The 23,419-nt window shown below is 38.4% G+C and overlaps 2 protein-coding genes and 1 long non-coding RNA gene across 3 annotated transcripts; 2 read left to right on the forward strand and 1 right to left on the reverse strand.

Moving 5' to 3' along the window:
* The first annotated feature begins 12,903 nt into the window (after positions 1–12,903).
* LOC117615374 (cellulose synthase A catalytic subunit 4 [UDP-forming]-like) lies at positions 12,904–17,506 on the forward strand. The gene is made up of 8 exons (XM_034344446.1): positions 12,904–13,586; positions 13,887–13,982; positions 14,364–14,498; positions 14,775–15,117; positions 15,162–15,194; positions 15,684–15,856; positions 15,948–16,301; positions 16,875–17,506. Exons 1-8 carry the CDS (start codon positions 12,942–12,944, stop codon positions 17,418–17,420), a joined length of 2,325 nt encoding a protein of 774 aa, XP_034200337.1. The 5' UTR covers positions 12,904–12,941; the 3' UTR covers positions 17,421–17,506.
* A 1,809-nt stretch (positions 17,507–19,315) lies between these two features.
* Positions 19,316–20,070, reverse strand: LOC117616603. Its single transcript, XR_004584151.1, has 3 exons — positions 19,871–20,070; positions 19,658–19,756; positions 19,316–19,337 (listed from the first exon to the last, which is right to left on the reverse strand). It is a non-coding gene; the product is annotated as an uncharacterized LOC117616603 (long non-coding RNA).
* Positions 20,071–20,448: 378 nt separating this feature from the next.
* On the forward strand, positions 20,449–22,375 carry LOC117615475 (serine/threonine-protein kinase BLUS1-like). Its single transcript, XM_034344558.1, has one exon. It carries the CDS (start codon positions 20,634–20,636, stop codon positions 22,320–22,322), a length of 1,689 nt encoding a protein of 562 aa, XP_034200449.1. The 5' UTR covers positions 20,449–20,633; the 3' UTR covers positions 22,323–22,375.
* The last annotated feature ends 1,044 nt before the right edge of the window (positions 22,376–23,419 follow it).

The following is a 23,419-nucleotide window of genomic DNA, read 5'->3' on the forward strand; positions in this document are numbered from 1 at the left end:
CTCTGCAACTCATTGATTTCATCTGCTCTACGGTTTCTCTCATTTGTTTCTCGCTCTTGCTTCTCCAAGCATCTCCTAAAATCTTCCATTGAGAATGAATGAAGTATGAATTCTAAACTCTGAGAAATGAAAATATAGAAAGATGTGGTGTGAGAGGTATGAGCTGAGCCCCTGGTTTTATAGAAAATTTTGGCAAGATAGACATGCCATGTGGCTTGATTTGATTGGATGAAAATCTTATCTGAAATTTGAAATTCATCCGAAATTTGAACCCTAATTTGTACGAAATTTGAATTTTGAAATTCATCCGAAATTTGAACCCAAATTTATCTGAAATTTGAATTTTGAAATTCATTCGAAATTTGAACCCAAAAATCTTATCCAGAAATTTTATCCGATTATGAATAGTCTTGACACGTAGGAACCCGGAAATTTTATCCGAAAATATTATCCAAATTAATTATTTTTTTAAAAAAATTTGTGAAAAAAAACAAAAAAATGAATAATAATTGCCCTTAGCCATGACAATGGGTGGAAACACAAAATACTATTTGCAAGGGCAACCACTATTCAATGAATAGTGGCTGCCCTAGCTCCCCCCTTGCCATGACTAAGGATAAATGGGTGGAGTTGCTCTAAGGGAGGGGACTGAGTTTTGGGTCAGAGAGAGAGAGAGAGAGGCTGCAATGGGTTTGGGTTTTTTTTTATTTTATATTTTTTTATATTTATGTTTAAACTTTTTTAATCAATTAGAATGTTCATTAATTTTAAAAAATATTTATCTGTATTTTTTTTTTAAAATTCCATAATTTTTAAAGGTTTTATTGTAAAACTTATTTTTGGAACTAAAAAAAGTTTTTTTTAGGGAAGTATACATCGTTTTTATTTTCAAATATTTATTTAATTGAACTTTTAGTGTTTATTTTTTAAATTTAATTGCTTAAGTTAAGTTGTAAATTGAAGGAAATATAAAGTTAATATATATAGTAAGGATAAATTTGGGAACAAAAGATATATTGTCTAATGCATTAATGTCATTGTTTAAGTGTAGAGAAAATGACACATGTCATAAAAAGAAGGGATAAATTACTCAAATTGTCCTCAAACTTATACCCGATTTACATTTTGGTCCTTCAATTAAATTATTCGTTCAAATGGTCCATCTCTATATTAATCGCTCCATTGATCCTACTTTTACATTATGTTAATGTTGCTGTAAAAAATAAGGGTAAAATCGTCCATAACCGCCCTAGGTGATAAAGTGGTGAAACATAGGTGATAAAGTGGTGATATATAAGTGATAAAGTGGTGATACATAGGTGATACAGTAGTGATAAATGTAAGAACCCAAAACAAAATATCTAAAAAGTAAAGAAAATATCTTTTAGCAAAATGACCAAATTGCCCTCGCATATTTTAATAGGGAAAAATTTGACTTTTTAATCGAGAAAGAATTTGGGAATTTCGCCTACGCCACTGCGTAGAGCGCGGCGAAAGGAGTTCGTAGACACGGAGTAGACCCGAATCGGAGCCGTAACGAAGAAGATATGGTCTAAAAACCGCGAGGGGCAAAATGGTAATTTGGTCAAAAAGTCAGCTTTTTATAGCTCTCTCTCTTCTCCCCCGTCAGCTCCTTCTCTCTCCTCCCGCAGCAACCCTCCCGCGACCTTCCTCCCTTCCCGACATCACACCGGCCGCCTCGCTTGGAGCTGATCTCCGAGACTGGTGCCAAACGAACCAGCACACGACGGCCGACATTTCCCGGCCCACCTCCGCCGCTGCTGTGGTCAGAATCGGCCGGAATCTGCCATGGAAGCCGACGGTTCGTCCGAATGCCACCCGAACTTCCAGTTCGAATATCTCCCTCATTTCTTCACCAAATCTTTCGAGTGAGGTATGGATCTTCACCTATTTTTCATGCTCTAACTGATGGTAGGCTGGGCTTTGGTCGATTTCACCTCTAGATCACTCGATTTTCGACTTGAAGTTTGGCCGAAACTTCGGCCCTTCGAAACTACCATTTCCGGTCACTTTTGGGGGGTAGTCCAAGAACAAAAGTGACTCCAAATGGGGTGTTTTACCTAGGGTAGGAGTTTGGAGTCTCGGTTCCACGATTTTTCGGCACACCCGAATCGCTTTGGACACCCGATCTGCCCCGCGCGTGTGGAACGCGTGGGCCAGGGTGGGGACATGGCTCTGGCCAGTTTTGAGGTCCTAGTGTCGTCACGAGCGTGTGGGATTTCGCGGATCTCGATTCGGAGTCCGTTTGAGCCCCGAACGGATTTTCCATATCGCGCGATCCGTGAGTGGTGTGTCGTTAAATAGTCGGATCGAGCTGAATTTTGGATATGTCGGTCTATGTGATTTCAGGATCACGTAGGATTCGACGGATTGCGAATCGGAGTCCCGGATACTCCGAAATCGCGAACCCTGGGGCTAGGGTTTGAGTTTTAAGCGATAACGCGATTTTGGCCAATCCGACCTTCCGATTCGGACCAAATTCGCAGAACATGGTTCCCGTTGTGTGAGAAACCTTCAGGGGAATCCAGATTGGCCATCGGAGATTGTGGACCCAACGGGTCCCGGGTCGGCCGATCTGACAGTTATCGCTTAGCTGAGTATCGGACCTCCCAAAAACTGGTCCAACTGCCTGAAAGAGCTAATGTGGGTATAGGAGTAGTTGGATTGAGATGCGCGTATTTCTAGGAGCCGGGGGCAGGGTGTTTAGTTGAAATTCTTTTTATTCAGCAGTTTATTAATTTAATCTTTCGGGGTAATCAGGCACCAGGAGCCCGACAGGATTTTAAAAGGAGACCTCTGAGGGATCGAAGTAGCTCGGACCATCTGTGAGTGGACCTTCTTTCATAAATCAGATTTTATGAATGAATTGATGTGCTTTTGTATGAATTGATGTGCTTTTATATAAAATAGATTTTATAAATGATTTTATCTACATGAGTTTTATAAATAAGTTTATTTGAGTAAGTTTCTTCATTCAGTCTTTGAGTAAGTTTTAATACGATTTTGAATATGAGCAGTACAGTAATAATGCTATAAGTCGGTGCTGCTTATTTACCAGTTACAGAAACAGAGTTTGAGTTTTGAATCAGTTAAGACCGCAGCACGACTTGAGTTTTACAGTTATTATTCAGATATTTCTTTTTAAAAGGACATTATTTTAAAACCACCTCGTACCCGTTTTCTTTGGTGATTACCCAGAGTTGGACCGATGTCTACGGACATCCAGTCTGATTATAGTTCAGTCAGTGCACTTGACTTGCCTCACGAGTTTCGGGGACGCTCGGCCCGTGAGTGCCAGGATTTGCGGCTCGGCAGACTTGGTGTCCCGAGACCTGCCAGGATTGCGGCTCGGGTGACTCTGTGTCCCCGAGACCTGCCAGGATTGCGGATCAGGCTGACTACGGTCCCCTGCATCCTGCCAGAGCGACTCGAGCTGACTTGGTGTCATCGAGGAATCTGCCGGCGGGACAGGCTGATCATAGTCCCCTGATTTCGCCAGTTTGCGGCTCGGGTGGACTGCGTGGCGCCCGAGACCTGCCAGGGAATTGACGGATATAACAGGGGTACAATTAGGTGGCAGTTTTAAAGGATTTTAAAGCTTTTACTGCAGATATTGTTTACTCATTCTTTTAGTAAATTCAGTCGAACGAAGTTTTAAAGGATTTTGAGCTTTCTTTTATTCAAGGATGATTTTCAGCCATTTTATATTGGTCTCTCAGTAATTGCACATGTGTATTTTTGGTATTTTTATTTAGTATACCAGTTCTTTGATTCTTCCAGGCAGTAATATCTTTATATCAGATCGATTATGTAAGTTTCTTTATTAGTATACTAATTCATGCTTATAGAATCTTTTATATGGAGATATAGTTAAATTTTCGAAGTATATACATCTCTAGTTATTTCAAAATGGGGGAATCATATTCTAGCTTGATTTTAAGAATCTCACTTTTTGTCCACTCACAGTTTAAAACTTGTTTTTCGCCCCCAGGTTGTAGAAGTGCATAGGATCCACCACCGGGCCACTCTTAACCTCCACGCTTCAAAGTCAGGTAAAGTTGTAGAAATTTTTCCTGAAAACCCGTGAACTTTAGAAAATTGCTCTGATATCGAGTTTATTGGAAAATTTGAATCTGGCAATTTTGGTTTATCCTATTCTGGCAGTTGGGTGGAATATTTGAGATTGTTTACAGGTGAAATTTTGGGACTGGTCAAAATACAGGGGAGACTCTGCCGAATTTTCGGCAGAAGTCTAAGGAAAATTTAAAGAGAAATTGAAGTAAGAGGGCAAAAAGGTCATTTGTGCCCGACATTCGCCAGGTGTCGGACACGCACAGGACTTGGCTCGAATTTCAAAGTGGAAATTGGGTCGGGTCCTGTCAATAAAGAGGTGATAAAGGGGTCAAAAGTCTTATTTGCCCCCATAAATGTAGCATGTGCTGCTCACATGACTAAATTTAACAAAAAATGCAACGGTAGAACCAAAGCGCCGATTAATAAAAAATTGTAGACCATTTGAACGAATAATTTAGTTTAAAGAGCAAAATGTAAATCGAATACAAATTTAAAGACCATTTGAATAATTTACCCTAAAAAAAGGAAAAAAATTCAAAAGAAAAAATTAGAATAAAAGTTGCTAGCATTCTCCTTCAAAAAATTCAAATGGGTTGCATATCTCTTAGAGCATTTCCAGCAGTTTGCCCCTTGCCATGGCAAGGGGAGCCCTAGGGCAGCTATTATTCACGTGAATAGTAGATACCCAAACCCCCCTAGCAAAGTGTGTTTCCAGCAGTTGCCCTTTGCCATGGCAAATACTATTCCTTTTTTTTTTTTCAGAACTTTTTTTACTTAATAATTAATTTAGATAATATTTTCGGATAAGATTTTTGGGTTTCTACGTGTCAATACTATTCATATCGGATAATATTTTCGGAGAAGATTTTATTTTATTAGTTGTATTGGTTGGTATTTATAGAAGAAAAAAAAAGTATGAGGATTTGGTGTTAAAAGTGAAGAGTATTGGTTGGTATTTATAGATACTGGCGGACCCATAATTTTTTTAGCAGAGGTGCAATATTGACTAAGTATGAAAAATGGTTTTTCGGAATAATCATTTTTTCAAGATAATTTTTGGCGGCTTTTATTCTTTACACATCAAATAAGAAAACTTGATTTTATGAGATTTTAATATGAAGTATATATTGACTTAATGAGCCATCATTTTTAGCCTAAATCGTATTTTGCACTAAAACCAATTTTTCATATTTTGATTTGGTGGGAATTTGATTTTCTAGTATTTTTATTTGATTCCAAATGAGGGGTACTTCCTTATTTACATTGTAAACTTAAATAAATAGAGTAATATAAAAATAAATGAAAGTAAAAAGACATAAATGTTGAAAATGGAAATAAGGTATAGAGAAAAAAAAAATATCAGTAATTTTTTAAATTTTTTTTCATTTTTTAATTGCACAAAAATTGGCTGCCATTGGATTGTTGGAAAACGTCTGATCGGAGAGCCCAGCGCGCACCACGTGGAAGCTAGCCGTTTGGGGACTATAGCGGGGGCATCATCTCCAAAACGCAGGCCGGCGCTCGGGCCAACCTTCCCCTCAGGCCAGCCCAGTTTGCTGAGTCCCACTCCTTGCCCAGGCCACTTTTTATTGCTGAAAACAGCATTTTGGGCTTGGTCCGCCTAGCCCTCCCCTTGGTCCCCTTGCTGAAAATGCTCTTATATGGTCTACATTTGTTTTTCTAAGAATGCTGAGAGGTAGGACATGTGCTGGGTAATATTATATGATTAATATTTTGTAGAATATTATATTGGTTAAACAATGCTAAAATATGAAAACTATGAGAAAATGTTTGTTTGTGGGAATTTTCTGTGTATTCTTCTCCTTGTATGAGGTCATATTTATAATACAACGAAACCTGAATGGGCAAGTAAATAATAAATTCCTAAATCTATTTGTAGGAAATCAGGAATTAAAGTAAATCAATTACAATTATAATAGGAATTCTTGGTGTGTAAGGAAAGTAAGTCAATATCCACAAGTCACGGGTGCATAGATGTCGCCAATGCCCAACTGATCTAGTGAATTGTGGAATGCTTTACTGGAAATCGCCTTTGTCAAAATATCCGCCAATTGATCCTCGGATTTCACAAAAGGAAACTGAAACACTTTAGCCTCAAGCTTTTGTTTGATGAAGTGTCGATCCACCTCAACATGTTTAGTACGATCATGCTGAACCGGATTCTGTGCAATGGCTATAGCAGCCTTGTTGTCACAAAAGAGATTCATTGTGGATGTAGGTTTATACCCAAGTTCAGTAAGCAACTTTCTTAACCAAAGAAGTTCACAAATCCCTTTAGTCATGCCTCTGAACTCGGCTTCTGCACTGGATAAAGCTACTACATTCTGTTTCTTGCTTCTCCATGTCACCAAATTACCTCCCACGAATGTGAAGTAACCCGATGTGGATTTTCTATCTGTTACATTACCTGCCCAATCTGCATCTGAATAACCATCAATATTTAGATGACCATGCTTTGAGAACATAAGTCCTTTTCCAGGTGCAGACTTCAAATATCTAAGTATCCAAAGAACTGCATTCATATGGTCTTCACTTGGAGAGTGCATAAATTGACTGACAACGCTCACCGCATAAGCAATGTCTGGTCGAGTATGTGACAAATAGATCAATCTTCCCACTAACCTTTGGTATCTTTCTTTGTTAGTTAGAACTTGATCCGGATATTCTCCAAGATGATGATTCTGAACAATAGGAGTGTCCGCAGGTTTACAATCTAGCATTCCTGTGTCTGTCAACAAGTCTAAGACATATTTCCTTTGAGAGAGAAATATGCCTTGCTGCGATCGAGCCACCTCAATTCCCAAGAAATACTTGAGTCCACCTAGATCCTTCATCTCAAACTCCGTAGCACAGATAGTCTTGTAGCTGTGATATTTCCTGTTTATCATTCCCAGTAATAATCATATCATCAACATAGATTATTAATGCTGTTACCTTCCCTTTTCGATGTTTCAAGAACAGAGTATGATCTGAGTTGCACTGTTTGAAACCATTGTTCTTCATTGCCATGGTGAACCGTCCAAACCATGCACGTGGTGATTGTTTCAATCCATACAATGCTTTTCGTAACCTGCAAACTGTTCCAGTCTTGAGTAGTATTATATCCAGGAGGAATGTCCATGTACACCTCCTCCGTGAGTTCGCCATGTAGAAAAGCATTCTTTACATCAAACTGGTGTAGTGGCCAATCCAAATTAGTTGCAAGGGACAATAAGACTCTGACGGTGTTTAACTTTGCAACTGGAGCAAAGGTTTCTTCATAGTCTATACCATAGGTCTGTGTGTACCCTTTTGCCACAAGTCTTGCCTTGTATCGCTCGATAGATCCATCTGCATTGTGTTTTATAGTAAACACCCATCTACATCCGATAGTCTTTTTTTCTCGGGGTATAGTCTCCAATGTCCAAGTCTGATTTTTCTCAAGGGCTTTCATCTCCTCTTTTATAGCTTGGACCCACTTAGGATCTTTCAATGCTTCAGAGACCTTGGTTGGAATATGGATAGCAGACAACTGATGCACAAAAACCTTGAGTGGTTCAGACAGCTTCTCAGTGGATACATGATTTGCAATTGGATACTTGGATGTCTTGCCAATATCAGGTGAATAACGGTTTGGTGGTTTCCCACGATTTTGCCTGAAAGGTAATTGATATCCAATAGTTTTATCATCTAAATGCACAAGTCTAGTAGGAGTAGTTACCTCAAGGATATTCTCAGGAGATTGGTCTGTTGGTACTGTTGAGTTAGAGGGGGGGTCTTCATCTTGTTGTTCTGTATTGTCTGTAGGTGTGAGACTCGGATCAAAAATATCTTCGCATGGATCAGGTGGGTCAGGCAATTGATCGCTATGAATGGGCGATTGGTCGCTTTTCGACAGAGAATGTGTAGAGAATTTCTTTATTTTTCCAAGTTGCTCCAATTCTGCTCTTCACTTCGTATCTCCCCCTGAAGTGTAGAATTGGATGATGGGTCATGGAAGAACAGCTCAGATTCCAGAAAGGTCACATCCAAAGTGACATAGGTTCGTTGGGTAGGAGGGTGATAACAGCGGTAGCCTTTCTGATGAGTGGCATAACCCACAAAAACACAACGAAGCGCACATGGATCAAGTTTGCTACGTTGATTTTTGTGGAGATGAACGAAAGCCACACATCCAAAGATTCGGGGTGTGAGTACCAAAACAGAAGGCAGAGGTCTGTGTTGTGCAAGCACCTGTAAGGGAGTTTTAAAGGTCAGTACACCAGAAGGCATGCGGTTGATCAGATGAACTGCGGTGACAATAGCATCATCCCAGTGATGGCGAGGAACATGAGCGCCAATCAGAAGTGCTCAGGCGGTTTCAAGAAGATGTCGATTCTTTCGTTCAGCAACACCATTTTGTTGTGGTGTCTGAGGACAAGTCGTCTCATGGATAATTCCATGTTGTTGGAAGTAAGTCTGAAAGTCATGATTGACAAATTCTCCACCATTGTCCGAGCGAAGAATCTGGATTTGAGCATTAAACTGAGTTTTCATCTGTTTGTGGAAGGACTGAAAACAGGAAAACACTTCGTTTTTATTCTTCAACAAATAAAGCCATGTCATCCGTGTACAATCATCGATGAATGTGACAAACCATCGAACACCAGAAGGAGCAGTGATAGGAGAAGGTCCCCAGACATCAGAATGAATTAACGTAAATGGAGTAGTACACTTGTTCGTACTCAACGGGTAGGGCACACGGTGACTCTTGGCCAAAATACAAGTATCACATGTGAAGTCAGAGTCCTTGAAACCTAAGAATAAATCTGGTATAAGATGCTTCATATAACTAAAAGACGGATGTCCCAATCGACGGTGCCACAACCAGATTTGCTTTTGTTTGCTATCAAAGGGATGTGTCACTCTGTTAGCCATGCCGGGACTGAAGTCATCGACATAATATAGCCCCCCTCTCTTAGTACCACGACCAAGAATCTCCTTAGTGTGAATATCCTGAAGCAAACAAAAAAACTCGGGTAAATGAGTACACAACAATTCAATTGTTCAGTAAGCTGACTAACTGACAACAATTTAGTGGATAAAGATGGAACAAGTAAAGTATTAGACAGTGTGAGAGAGGATGAGAGTGCAACAGGGCCAGCCCCTGTCACAGGATAAGTAACACCATTGGCATTTGCAATACAGGTTCGTCGAGGTTGTGTAGTATTCAGAAAATCATCAGGATCAAACGTCATATGATCGGTTGCACCGGAATCAATTATCCAGCTCTTGGAATCAATCTTATCGGAAGTATGGAATCCATAACCAGTACCATTATTGGTCATATTGCATTGTCCTCGATCTGTAAGAGTAGCCCACCAATTGGGGTAGCCATGCGATTTAAAACAAGTCTCACAAGTGTGTCTCGGATCACCACAATATGCGCAATCTGGTCCATGTGTCGGGGTCGTTAGTCTAGAAGTCATAATCTGTGCAGCGGAAGATGCATAGGATACAGGTTGAGTAGGAATTGGGATCGGAATCTGAGCTGAGTCGGGGCCGGAGTCGGAGTCGAAATCGGGATCAGGGTCTGAATCAGAGACAAATTCGGGGTTGGGGTCATCATCGGAGTGGGGGTCGGGGTCGTCTTCGGAGTCGGGGTCGGGGTCGTCGTCGTTATAGTCGGAGTCGGGGTCGTCGTCAAAAGAGGATCCTGATTCTGGATCGGGTTCGGGGTCAAAGTCTGCATCTGTAGGAGCGGAGCCATCTGGGCACTCAACTCAACGATGGTTGGTGGAGAATGAGAGAAGGAGTCGGTGGTGCTACCTCCATGAGGGTTGAAAAAATCATCAACCCCCATAGCAGCGGCGGGGGGTTGAAACTAGAGTCAGCAATTCCAAGATCGCCGCTCTGATACCATGCTAAAATATGAAAACTATGAGAGAATATTTGTTTGTGGGAATTTTCTGTGTATTATTCTCCTTGTAGGAGGTCATATTTATAATACAACGAAACCTGAATGGGCAAGTAAATAATAAATTCATAAATCTATTTACAGTAGGAAATCAGGAATTAAAGTAAATCAATTACAATTATAATAGGAATTCTTGGTGTGTAAAGAAAGTAAGTCAATATCCATAAGTCACGCCAACAAATAATATTACAATGATAGGTGGGACATGTGCTGTGTCAAAGCGCACATGAGGATGGCTGTCATTTGAACAATATTACAACGATTGGTGACAATATCATATGATATACCATTTCAAAAAAGAAAAGAAAAGAAAGAAATAGTTCCTCACCTTGGATGGGGACTTGGGGACTTGGAGTTGCTTAGTACGAAGGTTGATGCAACTCCCCACCCAAGGCGTGCATGTCTTAATAGCAAGCCACCACGTGCGCCCTAACACCTTCTCACAATCCACTACTGTTTGTCGTCATGGGACGACCGCCTATAAGCTTGACTCAAATCCATCAAGGAATGTCCTGCACGTATTCCAAGGGCACGTCAGACACCTCCAGTTGTTGGTTGTGCTAAAAACACCTACAACAATTGATATTCAATATTTAGCCATTGGATGTTTTTTTTAACCGTTGAGATTGAATGGATTAATCATAGCCATGAGATGAAGCTTAATCAGCATTATTATTATTATTTTATTTAAAAAACAGTTCTAGGATTTTGAAGAAATTTTGTTTGAATTCTAAAATGTCTGAGGTGCCCTCTTGAACTGAAATTCCTGGTTTTGTTTTTTCATGGCAAACGTTTCAAACTAATCCTTTCATTTCCATCCCAAATTCAATTGATGGTATTGGATATTACTGACTAGGTCAACATTTTTGTCTTTCTTTTCCTCTTTGTTTTTGTGGTGCATGTATGCGTAGCCTGCTAACATAACATGCATACCAAATGCCCAAGTCCCTATCAAATTCCTCTCAAGTGTGGAGAGATAGATCTACGCTTTATTTAATTAGTTATGTTTTATAAATTATTTGATGGACACGTTAGTGGTGGGAGACTAGAGACTTCAAACTCGGTCCAAAAAATGTGTTTTTACTTGGTCTAACAAATCAGCTTTATTTGGTCCAACCCCTCCAATAGAATATTCTTTTCCTGGCTGCGTGAAGTCTCTACAGAGTGCCTAAAGTTTTCAGAAGAAAGTAAATATTTTTTTTTATGTGAAAGGAGATTTGAATTTGTGTTATTTTTTTTTTTAAAAAAAAAGAAAAGTATGGTTTATTAGTGTAACTGCATGCACTTTTTTTTATAAAAAAAAAAAAAAACAAGCAATATTGAGGGAGAGAGGAATTGAACCAAGGATCTCTGATGCAGGGGTAAATGTTCATAACCACTTGAGTTACAAATCTCTCACAACTGCATATGCTTCTTAATATTATATTTCGGGTTCTTCAAGGAAAATATTGTTTTGAAAAATATAGTCTTTTTTAAATACAAATGATAATTTAAATTACTTTAATGGCATGTTTACTAATCCGTAGTTAGATTAGGAGGAATTCAATTCCGGAATTGAATTGAGGAGAATTAGATTCTGAATTCCTATTGAAGTTGTTTACTAAACCATATGGATTCAGGAGAGTCAGATTCCAAATTCCTTTTAAAGTTGTTTACTAAACCATATGGATTTAGGAGAGTCAGATTCCAAATTCCTACTAAAGTTGTTTACTAAACCATATGGAATTGGGGTAGGATTTGTACTAATTACTAAAATGTCTTCATTTTTAGATTAAAGTAGATGACAAATTTGGAATTTTTAAAATTATATGAGGATATAATGGGTAAAAAATAAGAATTTCTAATGAGTTAGTTCTCCGGAAATTAGAATATCATCTCCCACCGAAGAATTGAATTCCTCCAAAATCAAGAATTCAATTCCTAATTTTGTGTGGGCCCCTCTTACTTTTTAATTCCTTGATATGAAGTAAACACATGAATCCTCCATATGTAGAATTCAATTCTTGATAAGAATTCCAATTCCTAATTAATAAACACACCATAAATTAATTTACTTTATTGGAATTAAACTCAAACTCAAGAGGCTCGACTCTACCTTAACCAGCCGACATAATCTACCTATGCTTAGAGAATGTACTTAAAAACTATCTAAAATGATATTCGAATTTGTGTTATTTTCGTAAAAAATAATTATAATTTTTGGGGCTTGGCCACAACGCACCACCTTCTTGTTTTCTTTTGCTGATTGTGCCAAAAGCTTCATTGACTTAGCCGCAGAGAAGTTCCAACAACATGAGACGTAATTGACTTGGACAAAATGCGTGGCCAATTTTGAGACGTAAACTTGATTAATATCCAAACATATAACAAGTTGATGGTGGTCCTTTGCAATTAGGAACAAATTACTTGTGGAGATGTCATATGAAATAAGCCCGTCTTTTTCAAGGCAAATTAAACATTTGAAGTTTCTGTTTGTTTTAACGAAACAGATATACAATACAAGTTCTGTTTGAGAACTGTGGAGAAATATCACTAAATCCGTAGCTAATTGGTAACTATAAATTAAATAATCAATGGATACTCTCTCTCTCTCTCTCTCTCTCTCTCTCTCTCTCTCTCTCTCTCTCTCTCTAATATTATTGTAACGTAAGTAGAGAAAGTTATTAGTCGTCCTCATTGAAATACATAGTCACAGAAGTCAGCCGGCCGCGGCCATGGTATCTTGCTGATCAAGAAAACTGAAAACATTTTTCAACATATTTTTATTTTTAAATTTTCATAAAGCTTAGTTTTACCTTAATTTATGAGTCAATACTCTGTCGTTTATGGTCCTTTAAAAGGAGGTGGAGGGTGTAGGTAGTTGATTCTTGTGTGTGTTGAGAGAACGCACATGCCAAGCACAAAACTTGCCACAATAGAAGAAGATATGGAGACTTCTTCTAAGCTCCCCCTTCATATCTGCCATGTCCACAAGCTTTCAATCTTCATCAACCGGACACATATATTCTTCCACTCTATAGCTTTAGTCTTCTTGCTTTACTACAGAGCTTCTTTCTTCTTCTTCCATGACACCACCAAAACCAAAGCAACCACCTTAGCATGGCTTCTTGTGTTTGTCTCGGAAATCCTCCTATCCTTCGAGTGGCTCCTCAGCCAGTCTTTTCGATGGCGTCCCGTTTCACGAATCGCGTTCCCGGAGAGGCTACCTGGCGATGATAAGCTCCCAGCTGTTGATGTGTTCATCTGCACTGCAGATCCGGAGAAGGAACCGACTGTTCGGGTGATGAACACTGTGTTATCTGCCATGGCAATGGACTATCCTCCAGATAAACTTCATGTGTATCTGTCTGATGATGGTGGTGCTGCTGTGACTTTGAAGGGTATGACAGAGGCTAGGAGGTTTGCAAAGTGGTGGCTTCCATTTTGTAGGAGGTATGGGATCAAGTGCAGGGCTCCGGAGGCTTATTTCTCTGCAGAAGAGGAGGATGCTGATTTTGGCGGCAGCGAGTTCATTCAAGACAGAGAAGATATTAAGGTGAATGAGAGTTGAAATTTTTGTATACTAACCAACACAACATTTTATTACTGACAAAGCTGGCCACACAAGCTATATAATTAATTTGAGCATTAAATGAAAAAGAAAACTATAACATCTCAATTGAATATCTATTGTACGATTTCGAATTAACTGTATGTGACCAATTATTAGAGAGATGATATACAAAATGAACCGTGAATAGGACACACGAAAACAATACTCAAATGTGACAGTATGTTATATATTATTTAATGGTGTTTCTAGCTACCAGAGTTGATGAGGGGGATTTGGGTGCAGGAGAAATATGAGGTGTTCAAGAAAAGAGTAAGAGAAAAAGCAACGGTTGGGGACACAAGGAGCAGACTGGGTCGAGATCACCCTGCAGTGATTGAGGTATATATTAACATTTGGTATTGTTTGTTGACTAATTTGGTTTTGATATATATTATCATCAATGTAAAGAAATCTTTTACTTTTACACCTTCTAAATAAATATCAATGGTGGTGACACTTGTAGCAAGTTAGTATTCAAAAGAAAAAGGAGAGTCAAATTCTAATCAAGCATGTAGAAACAAATAAAATTTATAAATAGAGCTATATTTAAAACCTCGTCCCTAGATATAATTTTTGGGAATATGTTGAGAGTAAGCCTTGATTTGTGAGCACATCACAACAAACCAAGTTTCCAAGTTCTTCTGCGGTTTGCCAACCGACAAGTATGCATTTTCCTACATAAATTCATGATCATAACCCATATCTGGACATTTGGCGCAGGTTATACAAGAAGCATCCAGTGATGATGCAATTCGAGAGAATGAAACCAAAAATATGCCTCTCCTTGTTTATGTTTGTCGTGAGAAAAGGCATTCTCATCCTCACTATTTTAAGGCTGGAGCGCTTAATGTTCTAGTATGTATCTTTTTTTTTCGATTTTTTACTAATCTTATAGTAATATTCTCTTATCAAATATCTATAGTATATGTTACGCATTACCAAAGCTATGAATCTAGCACCACACATTCAAACTAATAATTCATTTTATCATCGACCCAAAGTGACAGTTTGACATAACTTATATATGCCTAACTGTTTGACAAGTGAACAATTTTTCTACAAATTCATGTATTTATTTATTTATATTTACGTGTAAATTAATATATTGTGCACTTATGTGTTGTTTTTCAGCTACGGGTCTCTGGTGTGATAAGCAATTCTCCTTACATATTAGGGCTAGATTGTGACATGCATTGCCATGATCCAAGCTCGGCTCGGCAAGCAATGTGTTTCCATCTTGACCCAAAGATATCACCCTCCCTAGCACTTGTTCAATTCCCTCAAAAATTTCACAATATCAGTAATAATGATATCTATGACAGTCAGCTGAGGTCGATATTTTGGGTATGGATTCAAGGACAAAACTTCACTTTAGTTATACATGAATTAATATATTTAATTAAAAATTATCCCCTAAATATAATTAAAGAAAATCATACATATATTTTATGTGCAATAATATATCTGACAATTTTATGACTTGTTGGTCTTGACTACTTTCAAAGCTGCTATGGCAAGGTGTGTCCTTATGTTCAAACTTCATACATGAAGGTGTGTTTTGCATTCGTCATGTGTGTTTTTGTATATATACTTTTACTTGGATCGACTTGGTAATTGCAGCTGGCTAGCATCATATCATATCATATCATTCATATGTGTCATTCTTTGTAGTTCAACTGCGGGTCACACTTAACAAATACCAAACAGTCAATCACCCAGTTTTTGTCAACTCATCAACACCAATCATTTCGGTTTGATTGTATTAATCTTTGCTTCAAGGAAAGCTATGGTTTGAAAAAGAAAACACCAATCTGCAATCACCCATAAAAATTAAATTGTTATTATCCTGACAAGTTTATCCTAGGACATCGGGGGCAGAGGTAAATGTTTTGCTCTTAACTATTTGAGCTACGAACTCTTTATCTATTAATAGTATATATTCTTAGACATTATATAAGCATGTATTTGTAATCATCCATGTACATTTATCTTTCTTGTACGTTCTATAGCTAATTACTAGTTTCACTATTGAATTTCCAGATGGGGATCCCATGAAACTTAGACAATCTTTTGGTCCATCCAATGAGTTCATCAAATCCCTCCACCAAAAGAAAAAGCCTGATATGCTCATCCACAGAAAGAAAGCATTGCTAAATGAAGCCCAACTTCTAGCCTCTTGTGCCTTCGAAAATGGCACCGAATGGGGGAAAGAGGCAAGTACAGATACTATTAAAACCATACCCATTGAATCATTCAACTTAATAATAATAATAATAATTGTGGTCTTTCTTTCATTTATGGCAGGTTGGTTTCATGTATGGGTCTGTGCTGGAAGATTACTTCACAGGGTTTCGTTTGCATTGCAAAGGTTGGATTTCAGTGTATTGTAATCCACCAAGGCCACAGTTCTTGGGCAGTGGCACCACCAATTTGGATGACTTTTTAGTCCAAGGGACTAGATGGACCTCTGGGTTGGTTGATGTTGCTATCTCCAAGTTTTGTCCTCTTATATATGGCCCTTTGAAAACGTACACTTTCGTTCAAAGCATGTGTTATGCAGAACTTGCTCTTTTCCCCATTTTGTATTTCTTGCCATTGTGGTGCTTTGCTACCATACCTCAGCTCTGCCTACTCAATGGCATTCCTTTGTACCCAGAGGTAATTAAAGTTTATATATATATATATATATATATATATATATTTCTTCCTATCAAATATCTTTTACGCAAAGGATTCAAGATAAAGAGTACTTATCTTTAAGGAAATCCTTGTATATAATTAAAAAAATATCTATTTTTTGTCACGATATCTGACAACAAAGATTGTGAATCTGAACTATTAACACCAATTAAAAGCCTCAATAATTATGGGTGTTTAGTTGTTATTAACCCCTAATTGGGCACATATATGTGTTCCTATACTGACTAAATGACACAAACAATTATAAGTGGGGACATGTATCTATGCTCATTTAGAGGGCAATAACTACTAAACATCCGTGAATATTCAGGTCATTTTTACTAGTGTGAGTAAGTTTATTCTTGATTGAGTGTGTGGATTATATACACAGTCTGACAGTCTGACAATCTCACAATATAAGTATTTATCTTATAGTCATTCATTCTATTCTACCGCCCTCATAAAAAAAACAATTCTTGCCATAAAATCTTCAATTTGATTTAGTGTCATGCAATATCCTAATATATATTGGTCTTGTTCTTGGATTTGCAGGTCTCAAATTCATACTTCATCGTATTTTCGTTCGTATTCCTATCGTCGATTTCAAAACATTTATACGAAGTTCTCTCAACGGGATTTACATTTCGACATTGGATAAATGAGCAAAGGATATGGATGATGAAGTCAGTTACATCTCACTTATATGGCAGTGTGGATGCCTTCATGAAGAAAATTGGTAAGAGAGAAGCCAGTTTCTTCCCAACCAACAAAGTTGACGATGTTGACCAACTCAAGCGTTACAATATGGGGGTATTTGATTTCCAAACATCAATATTATTTCTTGCTCCAATGGCTGCTCTGGTGATCTTGAACATGGCTTCCTTTGCTGTTGGGATTTCTAGAGTCATCTTTTTGGGGGAGTTGGACAAATTTTTCATACAAGTTTTCATACCTTTTTATGTCATTTTGATGAACTACCCTATCGTTGAAGGGATGCTGATAAGGAAAGACAGGGGTCGCATTCCACCATCAGTCACATTACTCTCTGCCATAGTTTCCTTGATTTTCTATTTTTTGGGTTATATTATTTTCATGTAGCAATGCCGATAGGGACATGGGCGATGTCCATGATAGTTCCATTTTTCTGAGTTAATAATATAGTTTGTTTGCTTTTATTGTTCAAATTATTATTTTTTAATACAAGCAATAGTCTAAATTATAAGAAGGAATGAGGTTTCTCGCACACACTACTAAGGTGTCAAGATGATTCAAACTTAAAATCATTGCTCTGCAAGTCAAGGTTATTTTCTTTTCTTTTTCGAGTACAACCGATAGTCTAAACTACATAAGAGGGAGGGTTTCTCACACACACTACTATGATGTCATAAAAGTTCAAACCTGCTACCACTAATCTGCAAGTCAATGTCTTTTTCTTTTATTCACTAAAGAATTCTACTACTTTTGCCTTCAAATAAGACTTTCTATAGAGTGGAGCCATAATATGGAAGAAATTTCATCAATAATTGTGTTTGACAATGACCAGAGCAGAGCCCAACAAGTTTGGGTTGAACCTAGCCTAGCCTAAACTCAACATAATTGAAGCCCAATATGTTTCGACGGGATAGCAACATTACATTAACAATATAGGATGCCTCTCCATGACCATGCCCAGAATACTTCTGAACCCCTCTCATGTTGACTGCCCTTTTTCAAAATCACTCTTACGGCAAGAGAAGAGAAAAAGCTTCAAACATTGAGTTCAAGTTAAGATTAGGGCTGGGCGAGGTCCAATTCGATCTGGTTCAGAGCTTAACCCAAAATTGGAGTCAATATTGTTCATCCAATTCGGTCCGGTTTGGTTTTTAAAAAAAATAGAAGAAAACCAGATCAAGCTGAATTGTCTGATTTGGTCCGGTTGTCCAATTTAAACCAATTTGGGCCAGTTTACTATTTTTTTAAAATAAAAAAATTTGTTTCTTTGTGGGCTTTAGTAGCATATAAGGCCTTATTCACATTTCTATAAAAATTTGGCCTAAAATAATTTCTACATGCCATCTTAACTTCCAAATACAAAACATGGTCATCCAATCCAAACATACAATCTTAATAATTATATCTCAATGTAAAAATTGATAATTAAATTACAAACCAAATTAAAAATTTGAAACATAAGCCAAAAATTAAAACATAACACCAATGAAGGCTTCACATATTAAATTATCATTGGAATGAGGGACTTGAGTTGGTAGGTGCCAGTAAAATTGTAAGATCTACAAAAAAAACACACACATTAAAACATTAGGCAAACATGCAACTATATATATATATATATATATATATATGTTAATAGTATACATCATTAAATCATATCAAACTAAAAACAAATACCTGACTCATTGGATTCAACATAGCAGCATTAATAAACTGATAAACCCATCCAATTAATGCAATTAATTATTTATCAATACTACTATTAAACTGCTTACCTATGGCTTATGAGGAGGTGAACTGCTGCTGCTGCTCTTGCTACTGCTTCTTCTACTCAAAGACAGATAAAACACCCTCCACCATCAGAACAAGCTAAAGCCAAGTACCAGATCTTTTAAAAACCAAACAACCCACCAGTCCCATAGAAACATGAGAATTTTTTAAAGTTAAAAAACAAGTAGTGAACACAAATTTCGTAGATAAACATGTATCCAATGAAACTAAATAAAAATGCTCAGACGTAGGCATTCGTGACAAATAAAATACAATAAAGATGAAAGGACATAGGCAAATACAAGCAAATTTATATGGCGGTGAGATCCTAAAATAGATTCAAACGAACATGGAGTGAAACTCATTCAGATCAAAACTTTAAAAAGAAATTGCTAAAAATCATTACCTTCTTGGACTAGGAGATATCTTTCGGGGTACCTGTAAGATTGCACGAATTAAGCCTTGTATGGTATCCGAGAAGCTAAGCTCTCTATCTAAACAAACAAACACAAACCTTCCGAGGATCCTCGACCTCTGTCAAAGACAAGCAACAAAAAAGATGAAGACATATTAGACTCTAGAGTAATAACAAACATATGACAGGAAATTAATGAGGGAAAGTCAGTAATTTAAAAAACTAAACAAGATATCAAGCATATTCTATTCTTTCAAAATAACATGACAGACTAACAACTTTTAAAGGTATTTTGGCATAAATGAAAACATTAACTCATCTAAATATAATAGATCATTATCAAAACATATATAGTAAACAATACACATCAAGATACCAGGAGTTTAAATGGATGCATAAGGCAGGCTTTAACATTAAAACTCAGGAATAAGATGAGCACCTTGAACGCGCTTGCTGTTATGGTGTAGACTGATGACAAGTTGGATCAAAAACCTTTAGAACAAGCATGATCCAGATGAGAGATACCAGTGACTTGTTTCTTTGATTTACAAATTACAACACAAATTTAATAGCTTTGATCAATGAATATCTATCAAGATTGTTCAAGTAGGCAAGACTAATAGAACTGAAAGTGAAGGTGTGGATCGTTTACCTGATCAAAGATCCGATAGGGAGAAAGAAAAGAAAGCCGAAACGGGGTGATCCATGTGCAACAGACTCTTGATTTTTAATCAACCACCTCAAGTTCAAAACTTCATCTTTTCATCAACATTTACAGTTAAACTAAGCATATACATATTCATGCATGATCATATCTTCAGAGAGAGAGAGAGAGAGACTTACAATCCCTAGTTAAAGACTATAACTACCTCTTAGTCTAATAATTTTTTTCGTTTTAATGTTAAGAAAAAGTCAAGTTTGAATATCCCTCTTTAGTTAACCAAAAAAAAAATCCAAATTGTTTTGGAGACGAATGACACATTATTTTGAACTCAAATTTTTTGGAGACGTAAGAATAGAACTTTAAAGATTAATAATTTTTTGGAAACTTACAGATTAATATTCATCAATTCTGACAAATGTACGAATTTTTTTTTAATTATGACAAAACTATTACTAATTATGATAACATCAAACTTTTAACCAAGCAACTTCATGTGTTTATTAATTATTGTAACAAAGTATCTATGAGTAATGAAAAAGTAGAAAATGAGTCGAACTTTTGTTCACCACTCACATGCATCGTCCCAAAGGCACACTCACCGCCTCATCAACCTTTCACAAGATTTCTGCTTAAACCCCTACTTTTCTTTATCTCCTCATAACCCATCAATCTCCTCCAACAAAACCCACTTCCCAGAATTCAGAAAAACCCAATTCAGTTCATCAAGATCTCTGCTTTTTTGTCTTCTCCAATGTCGACTTCTTCTTCTCACCAAGAAAACCCAGAACCCAAGAAAGTCCAATTCCCATTGGACTCAACTGCGTACCAAATCCTCGATGAAATTGGCTTCGGCGTAAGCGCTGTTGTTTACAAAGCCATCTGTTTGCCGATGAACAACACAATCGTGGCAATCAAGTCCATCGATCTCGATCAATCCCGGGCCAATTTCGACAACATTCGACGTGAAACCAAGACGCTTTCTCTTCTTTCACACCCCAATATCCTCAGTGCCCATTGTTCTTTCACTGTGGACCGTCATCTTTGGGTCGTCATGCCGTTCATGTCCGCCGGGTCTCTCCAATCCATAATATCCTCTGCTTTCCCCGACGGCCTACCGGAGCCCTGCATTGCCGTCGTCCTCAGGGAGACATTGAAAGCCATGTCGTATCTTCATGACCAAGGGCACCTCCACAGAGACATCAAGGCTGGTAACATCTTGATTGACTTCAATGGGTCGGTTAAAGTTGCAGACTTCGGGGTTTCTGCTTCTGTTTATGACGCCAATTCGAGTGGAGAGTCTTCGATTCGGTTAAACGACGTTGCTGGGACGCCGTATTGGATGGCGCCTGAGGTGATACACTCGCATAACGGCTACGGATGCAAGGCGGATGTATGGTCTTTTGGGATCACAGCTCTGGAATTGGCTCATGGGGGGCCTCCCCTGTCTAACTTGCCACCTTCAAAGTCTCTGCTTTTGAAGATCACGAAGAGGTTTCGGTTTTCGGATTATGAAAATTGTCACGACAAGAATTACAAGAGCAAGAAGTTCTCTAAGGCCTTCAAGGACTTGGTGGGTTGTTGTCTTGATCAGGACCCGAACAAGAGGCCCACTGCGGAGAGGTTGCTGAGGCACTCGTTTTTCAAGCATTGCCGGGCCTTGGATTTTCTGGTGAAGAATGTGCTTCAGGGTTTGCCTAGCGTTGAGGAAAGGTTCAAGAAAACCAGGGCTTTGGGAGGGCTGATGAAGGAGAAGGGTATTAATGCTGAGGATGATGAGGATGAAGAGGAAGATGATGAAGGTAGCTCAGCGAGGCAGAGGGCTAAGCACAGAAGAATTAGTGGGTGGAATTTCAATGAGGATGAGTTTGATCTCCACCCTGTGTTCCCAGTTGAGCCTCAAGGCGATTCTGCTGTGAAAATGGTTCGGTTTGGTGGAGAATCCATCATCCAGGACAGGGGAGGTGAGTGGAGTGAGTCGAATCCGAGTTCACCGGGTCGGGTTGAGGAGGAGGCTGAGAGTGAGAATGTGGGTGTGATGGAAGCTGAGAGGGAAGCAATGGCGGTGGGTGAGCATAGTGAGAATGTGGGTGAGATAAGGAGATTGTTGGGTGGTGGTGGTGTTGATGAGGAAGCCCTGATGGGTGCCCTGAGTAGGAATGTGGTTGGTGGTTTGGATAGGGAAGCAATGATTGGTGCGCTAGTGGCTTTCATGGGGAGCTTGGATGAGCAGAGGCAGAATGTGATGAAATTGTTGAGCGTGTTGAGAGGGGTGGAAGCTTGGGAGTTGAGCAGAGAGGAGCAGATGGGGCAAGTGATTGAGAGGCTGAGGGTGGAGTTGGAGAATGAGAGGGGGAGGAATTTCCAGTTGGAGATGGAATTGGAGTTTCTAAGGATTCAGGTTTCTGGTGCACATAGCAGCACTGGGGGTGGTATAGATTGAGATATGTTAGTTGAATTTTGAGGCAGGGCATGCATGCATGCATATTTGCAATTGCAAGAGAGTTTTTCCTTTTTGATTAATGGTGAATTCTTGGCATGCTTTTGTGTCTAGTTGTTCTCATACAGAAGAATACAGATTCCTTTGTTGTATAGAAAGCTTTATATTTGTATCTGATTACATATGAAATGGAGTATGCCATTTTGTAAGCATTTGTTCATCTGTGCTCAGATTTTCTTTCCTTTTTTCTGCATTATGAATCTATTTCATCCCAACTTCTTGTTAGCTTTAGGTGGATCAGTTAATAAAGAAGTTAAGATTGAAGACCATGGTTTTCCAATGAAAGCAGATAGCTAACTTCAGGGGCCTAATTTAGTTGAAAGATGTAAATTGACTTGTGTGTGTATACATCATTCCAATTTCCATGTCCTAGACAAGGCTTGAGGATCCTCTGTTTTCTCCTCTTTTATTCTCTCTCTTTGTTAATGGAACTAAGCTTCTTTCCTCCTTTTGGGCCTTCAAATGGAACTAACTTCAAATAGAAGATTAATTGACTGGGTTGGGCCCATAAACAAGCCCGTTGCCACACTCAATTTGAGATCCTTCAAGGTCGTTGTCTTGTGTTGTGCGGGAAAGGCTACAATGAGGGGGCATGGATGAGGGATTTAAGTGAGGGTTCAATCTAACCATTAAATTTTAACATTTTCAACTTACATATAGTTGAATTAGACTCCTCGCTCGCTTATACCCCTCATTGTAGCAGCTCCCGTTGTGAGCTCAGATTGTTTTGGACTACAGCCTATGTTGATACTCAAAATGGCTCGGCCACTATTTGAGTCCAACTCAGTGATTAGAGGTACTAGGTCTTCAGCAGGGAAGAGGGCTGAAGCCCTTAGGTGAAATGGATTGGTAAGACCTGCAGAAGGTAAAAAGAGGAGAAGCAACCGTTAAGCTTCGGACACCGGTGTGGTGCCGGCCGAAGGCTCTCCGATGCCTAAGTCAGTTACAGGTAGTAATTCTGGCAGAGTAACAGTGAAAGTAGGGGAATGGTCTCTCGGTTTTACCTGGGTACTGTTCCCTATTTATAGGGAAGTGAAAGT

This window comes from Prunus dulcis, chromosome 1 (genome assembly GCF_902201215.1).
Source record: "Prunus dulcis chromosome 1, ALMONDv2, whole genome shotgun sequence".
Taxonomy (NCBI): domain Eukaryota; kingdom Viridiplantae; phylum Streptophyta; class Magnoliopsida; order Rosales; family Rosaceae; genus Prunus; species Prunus dulcis.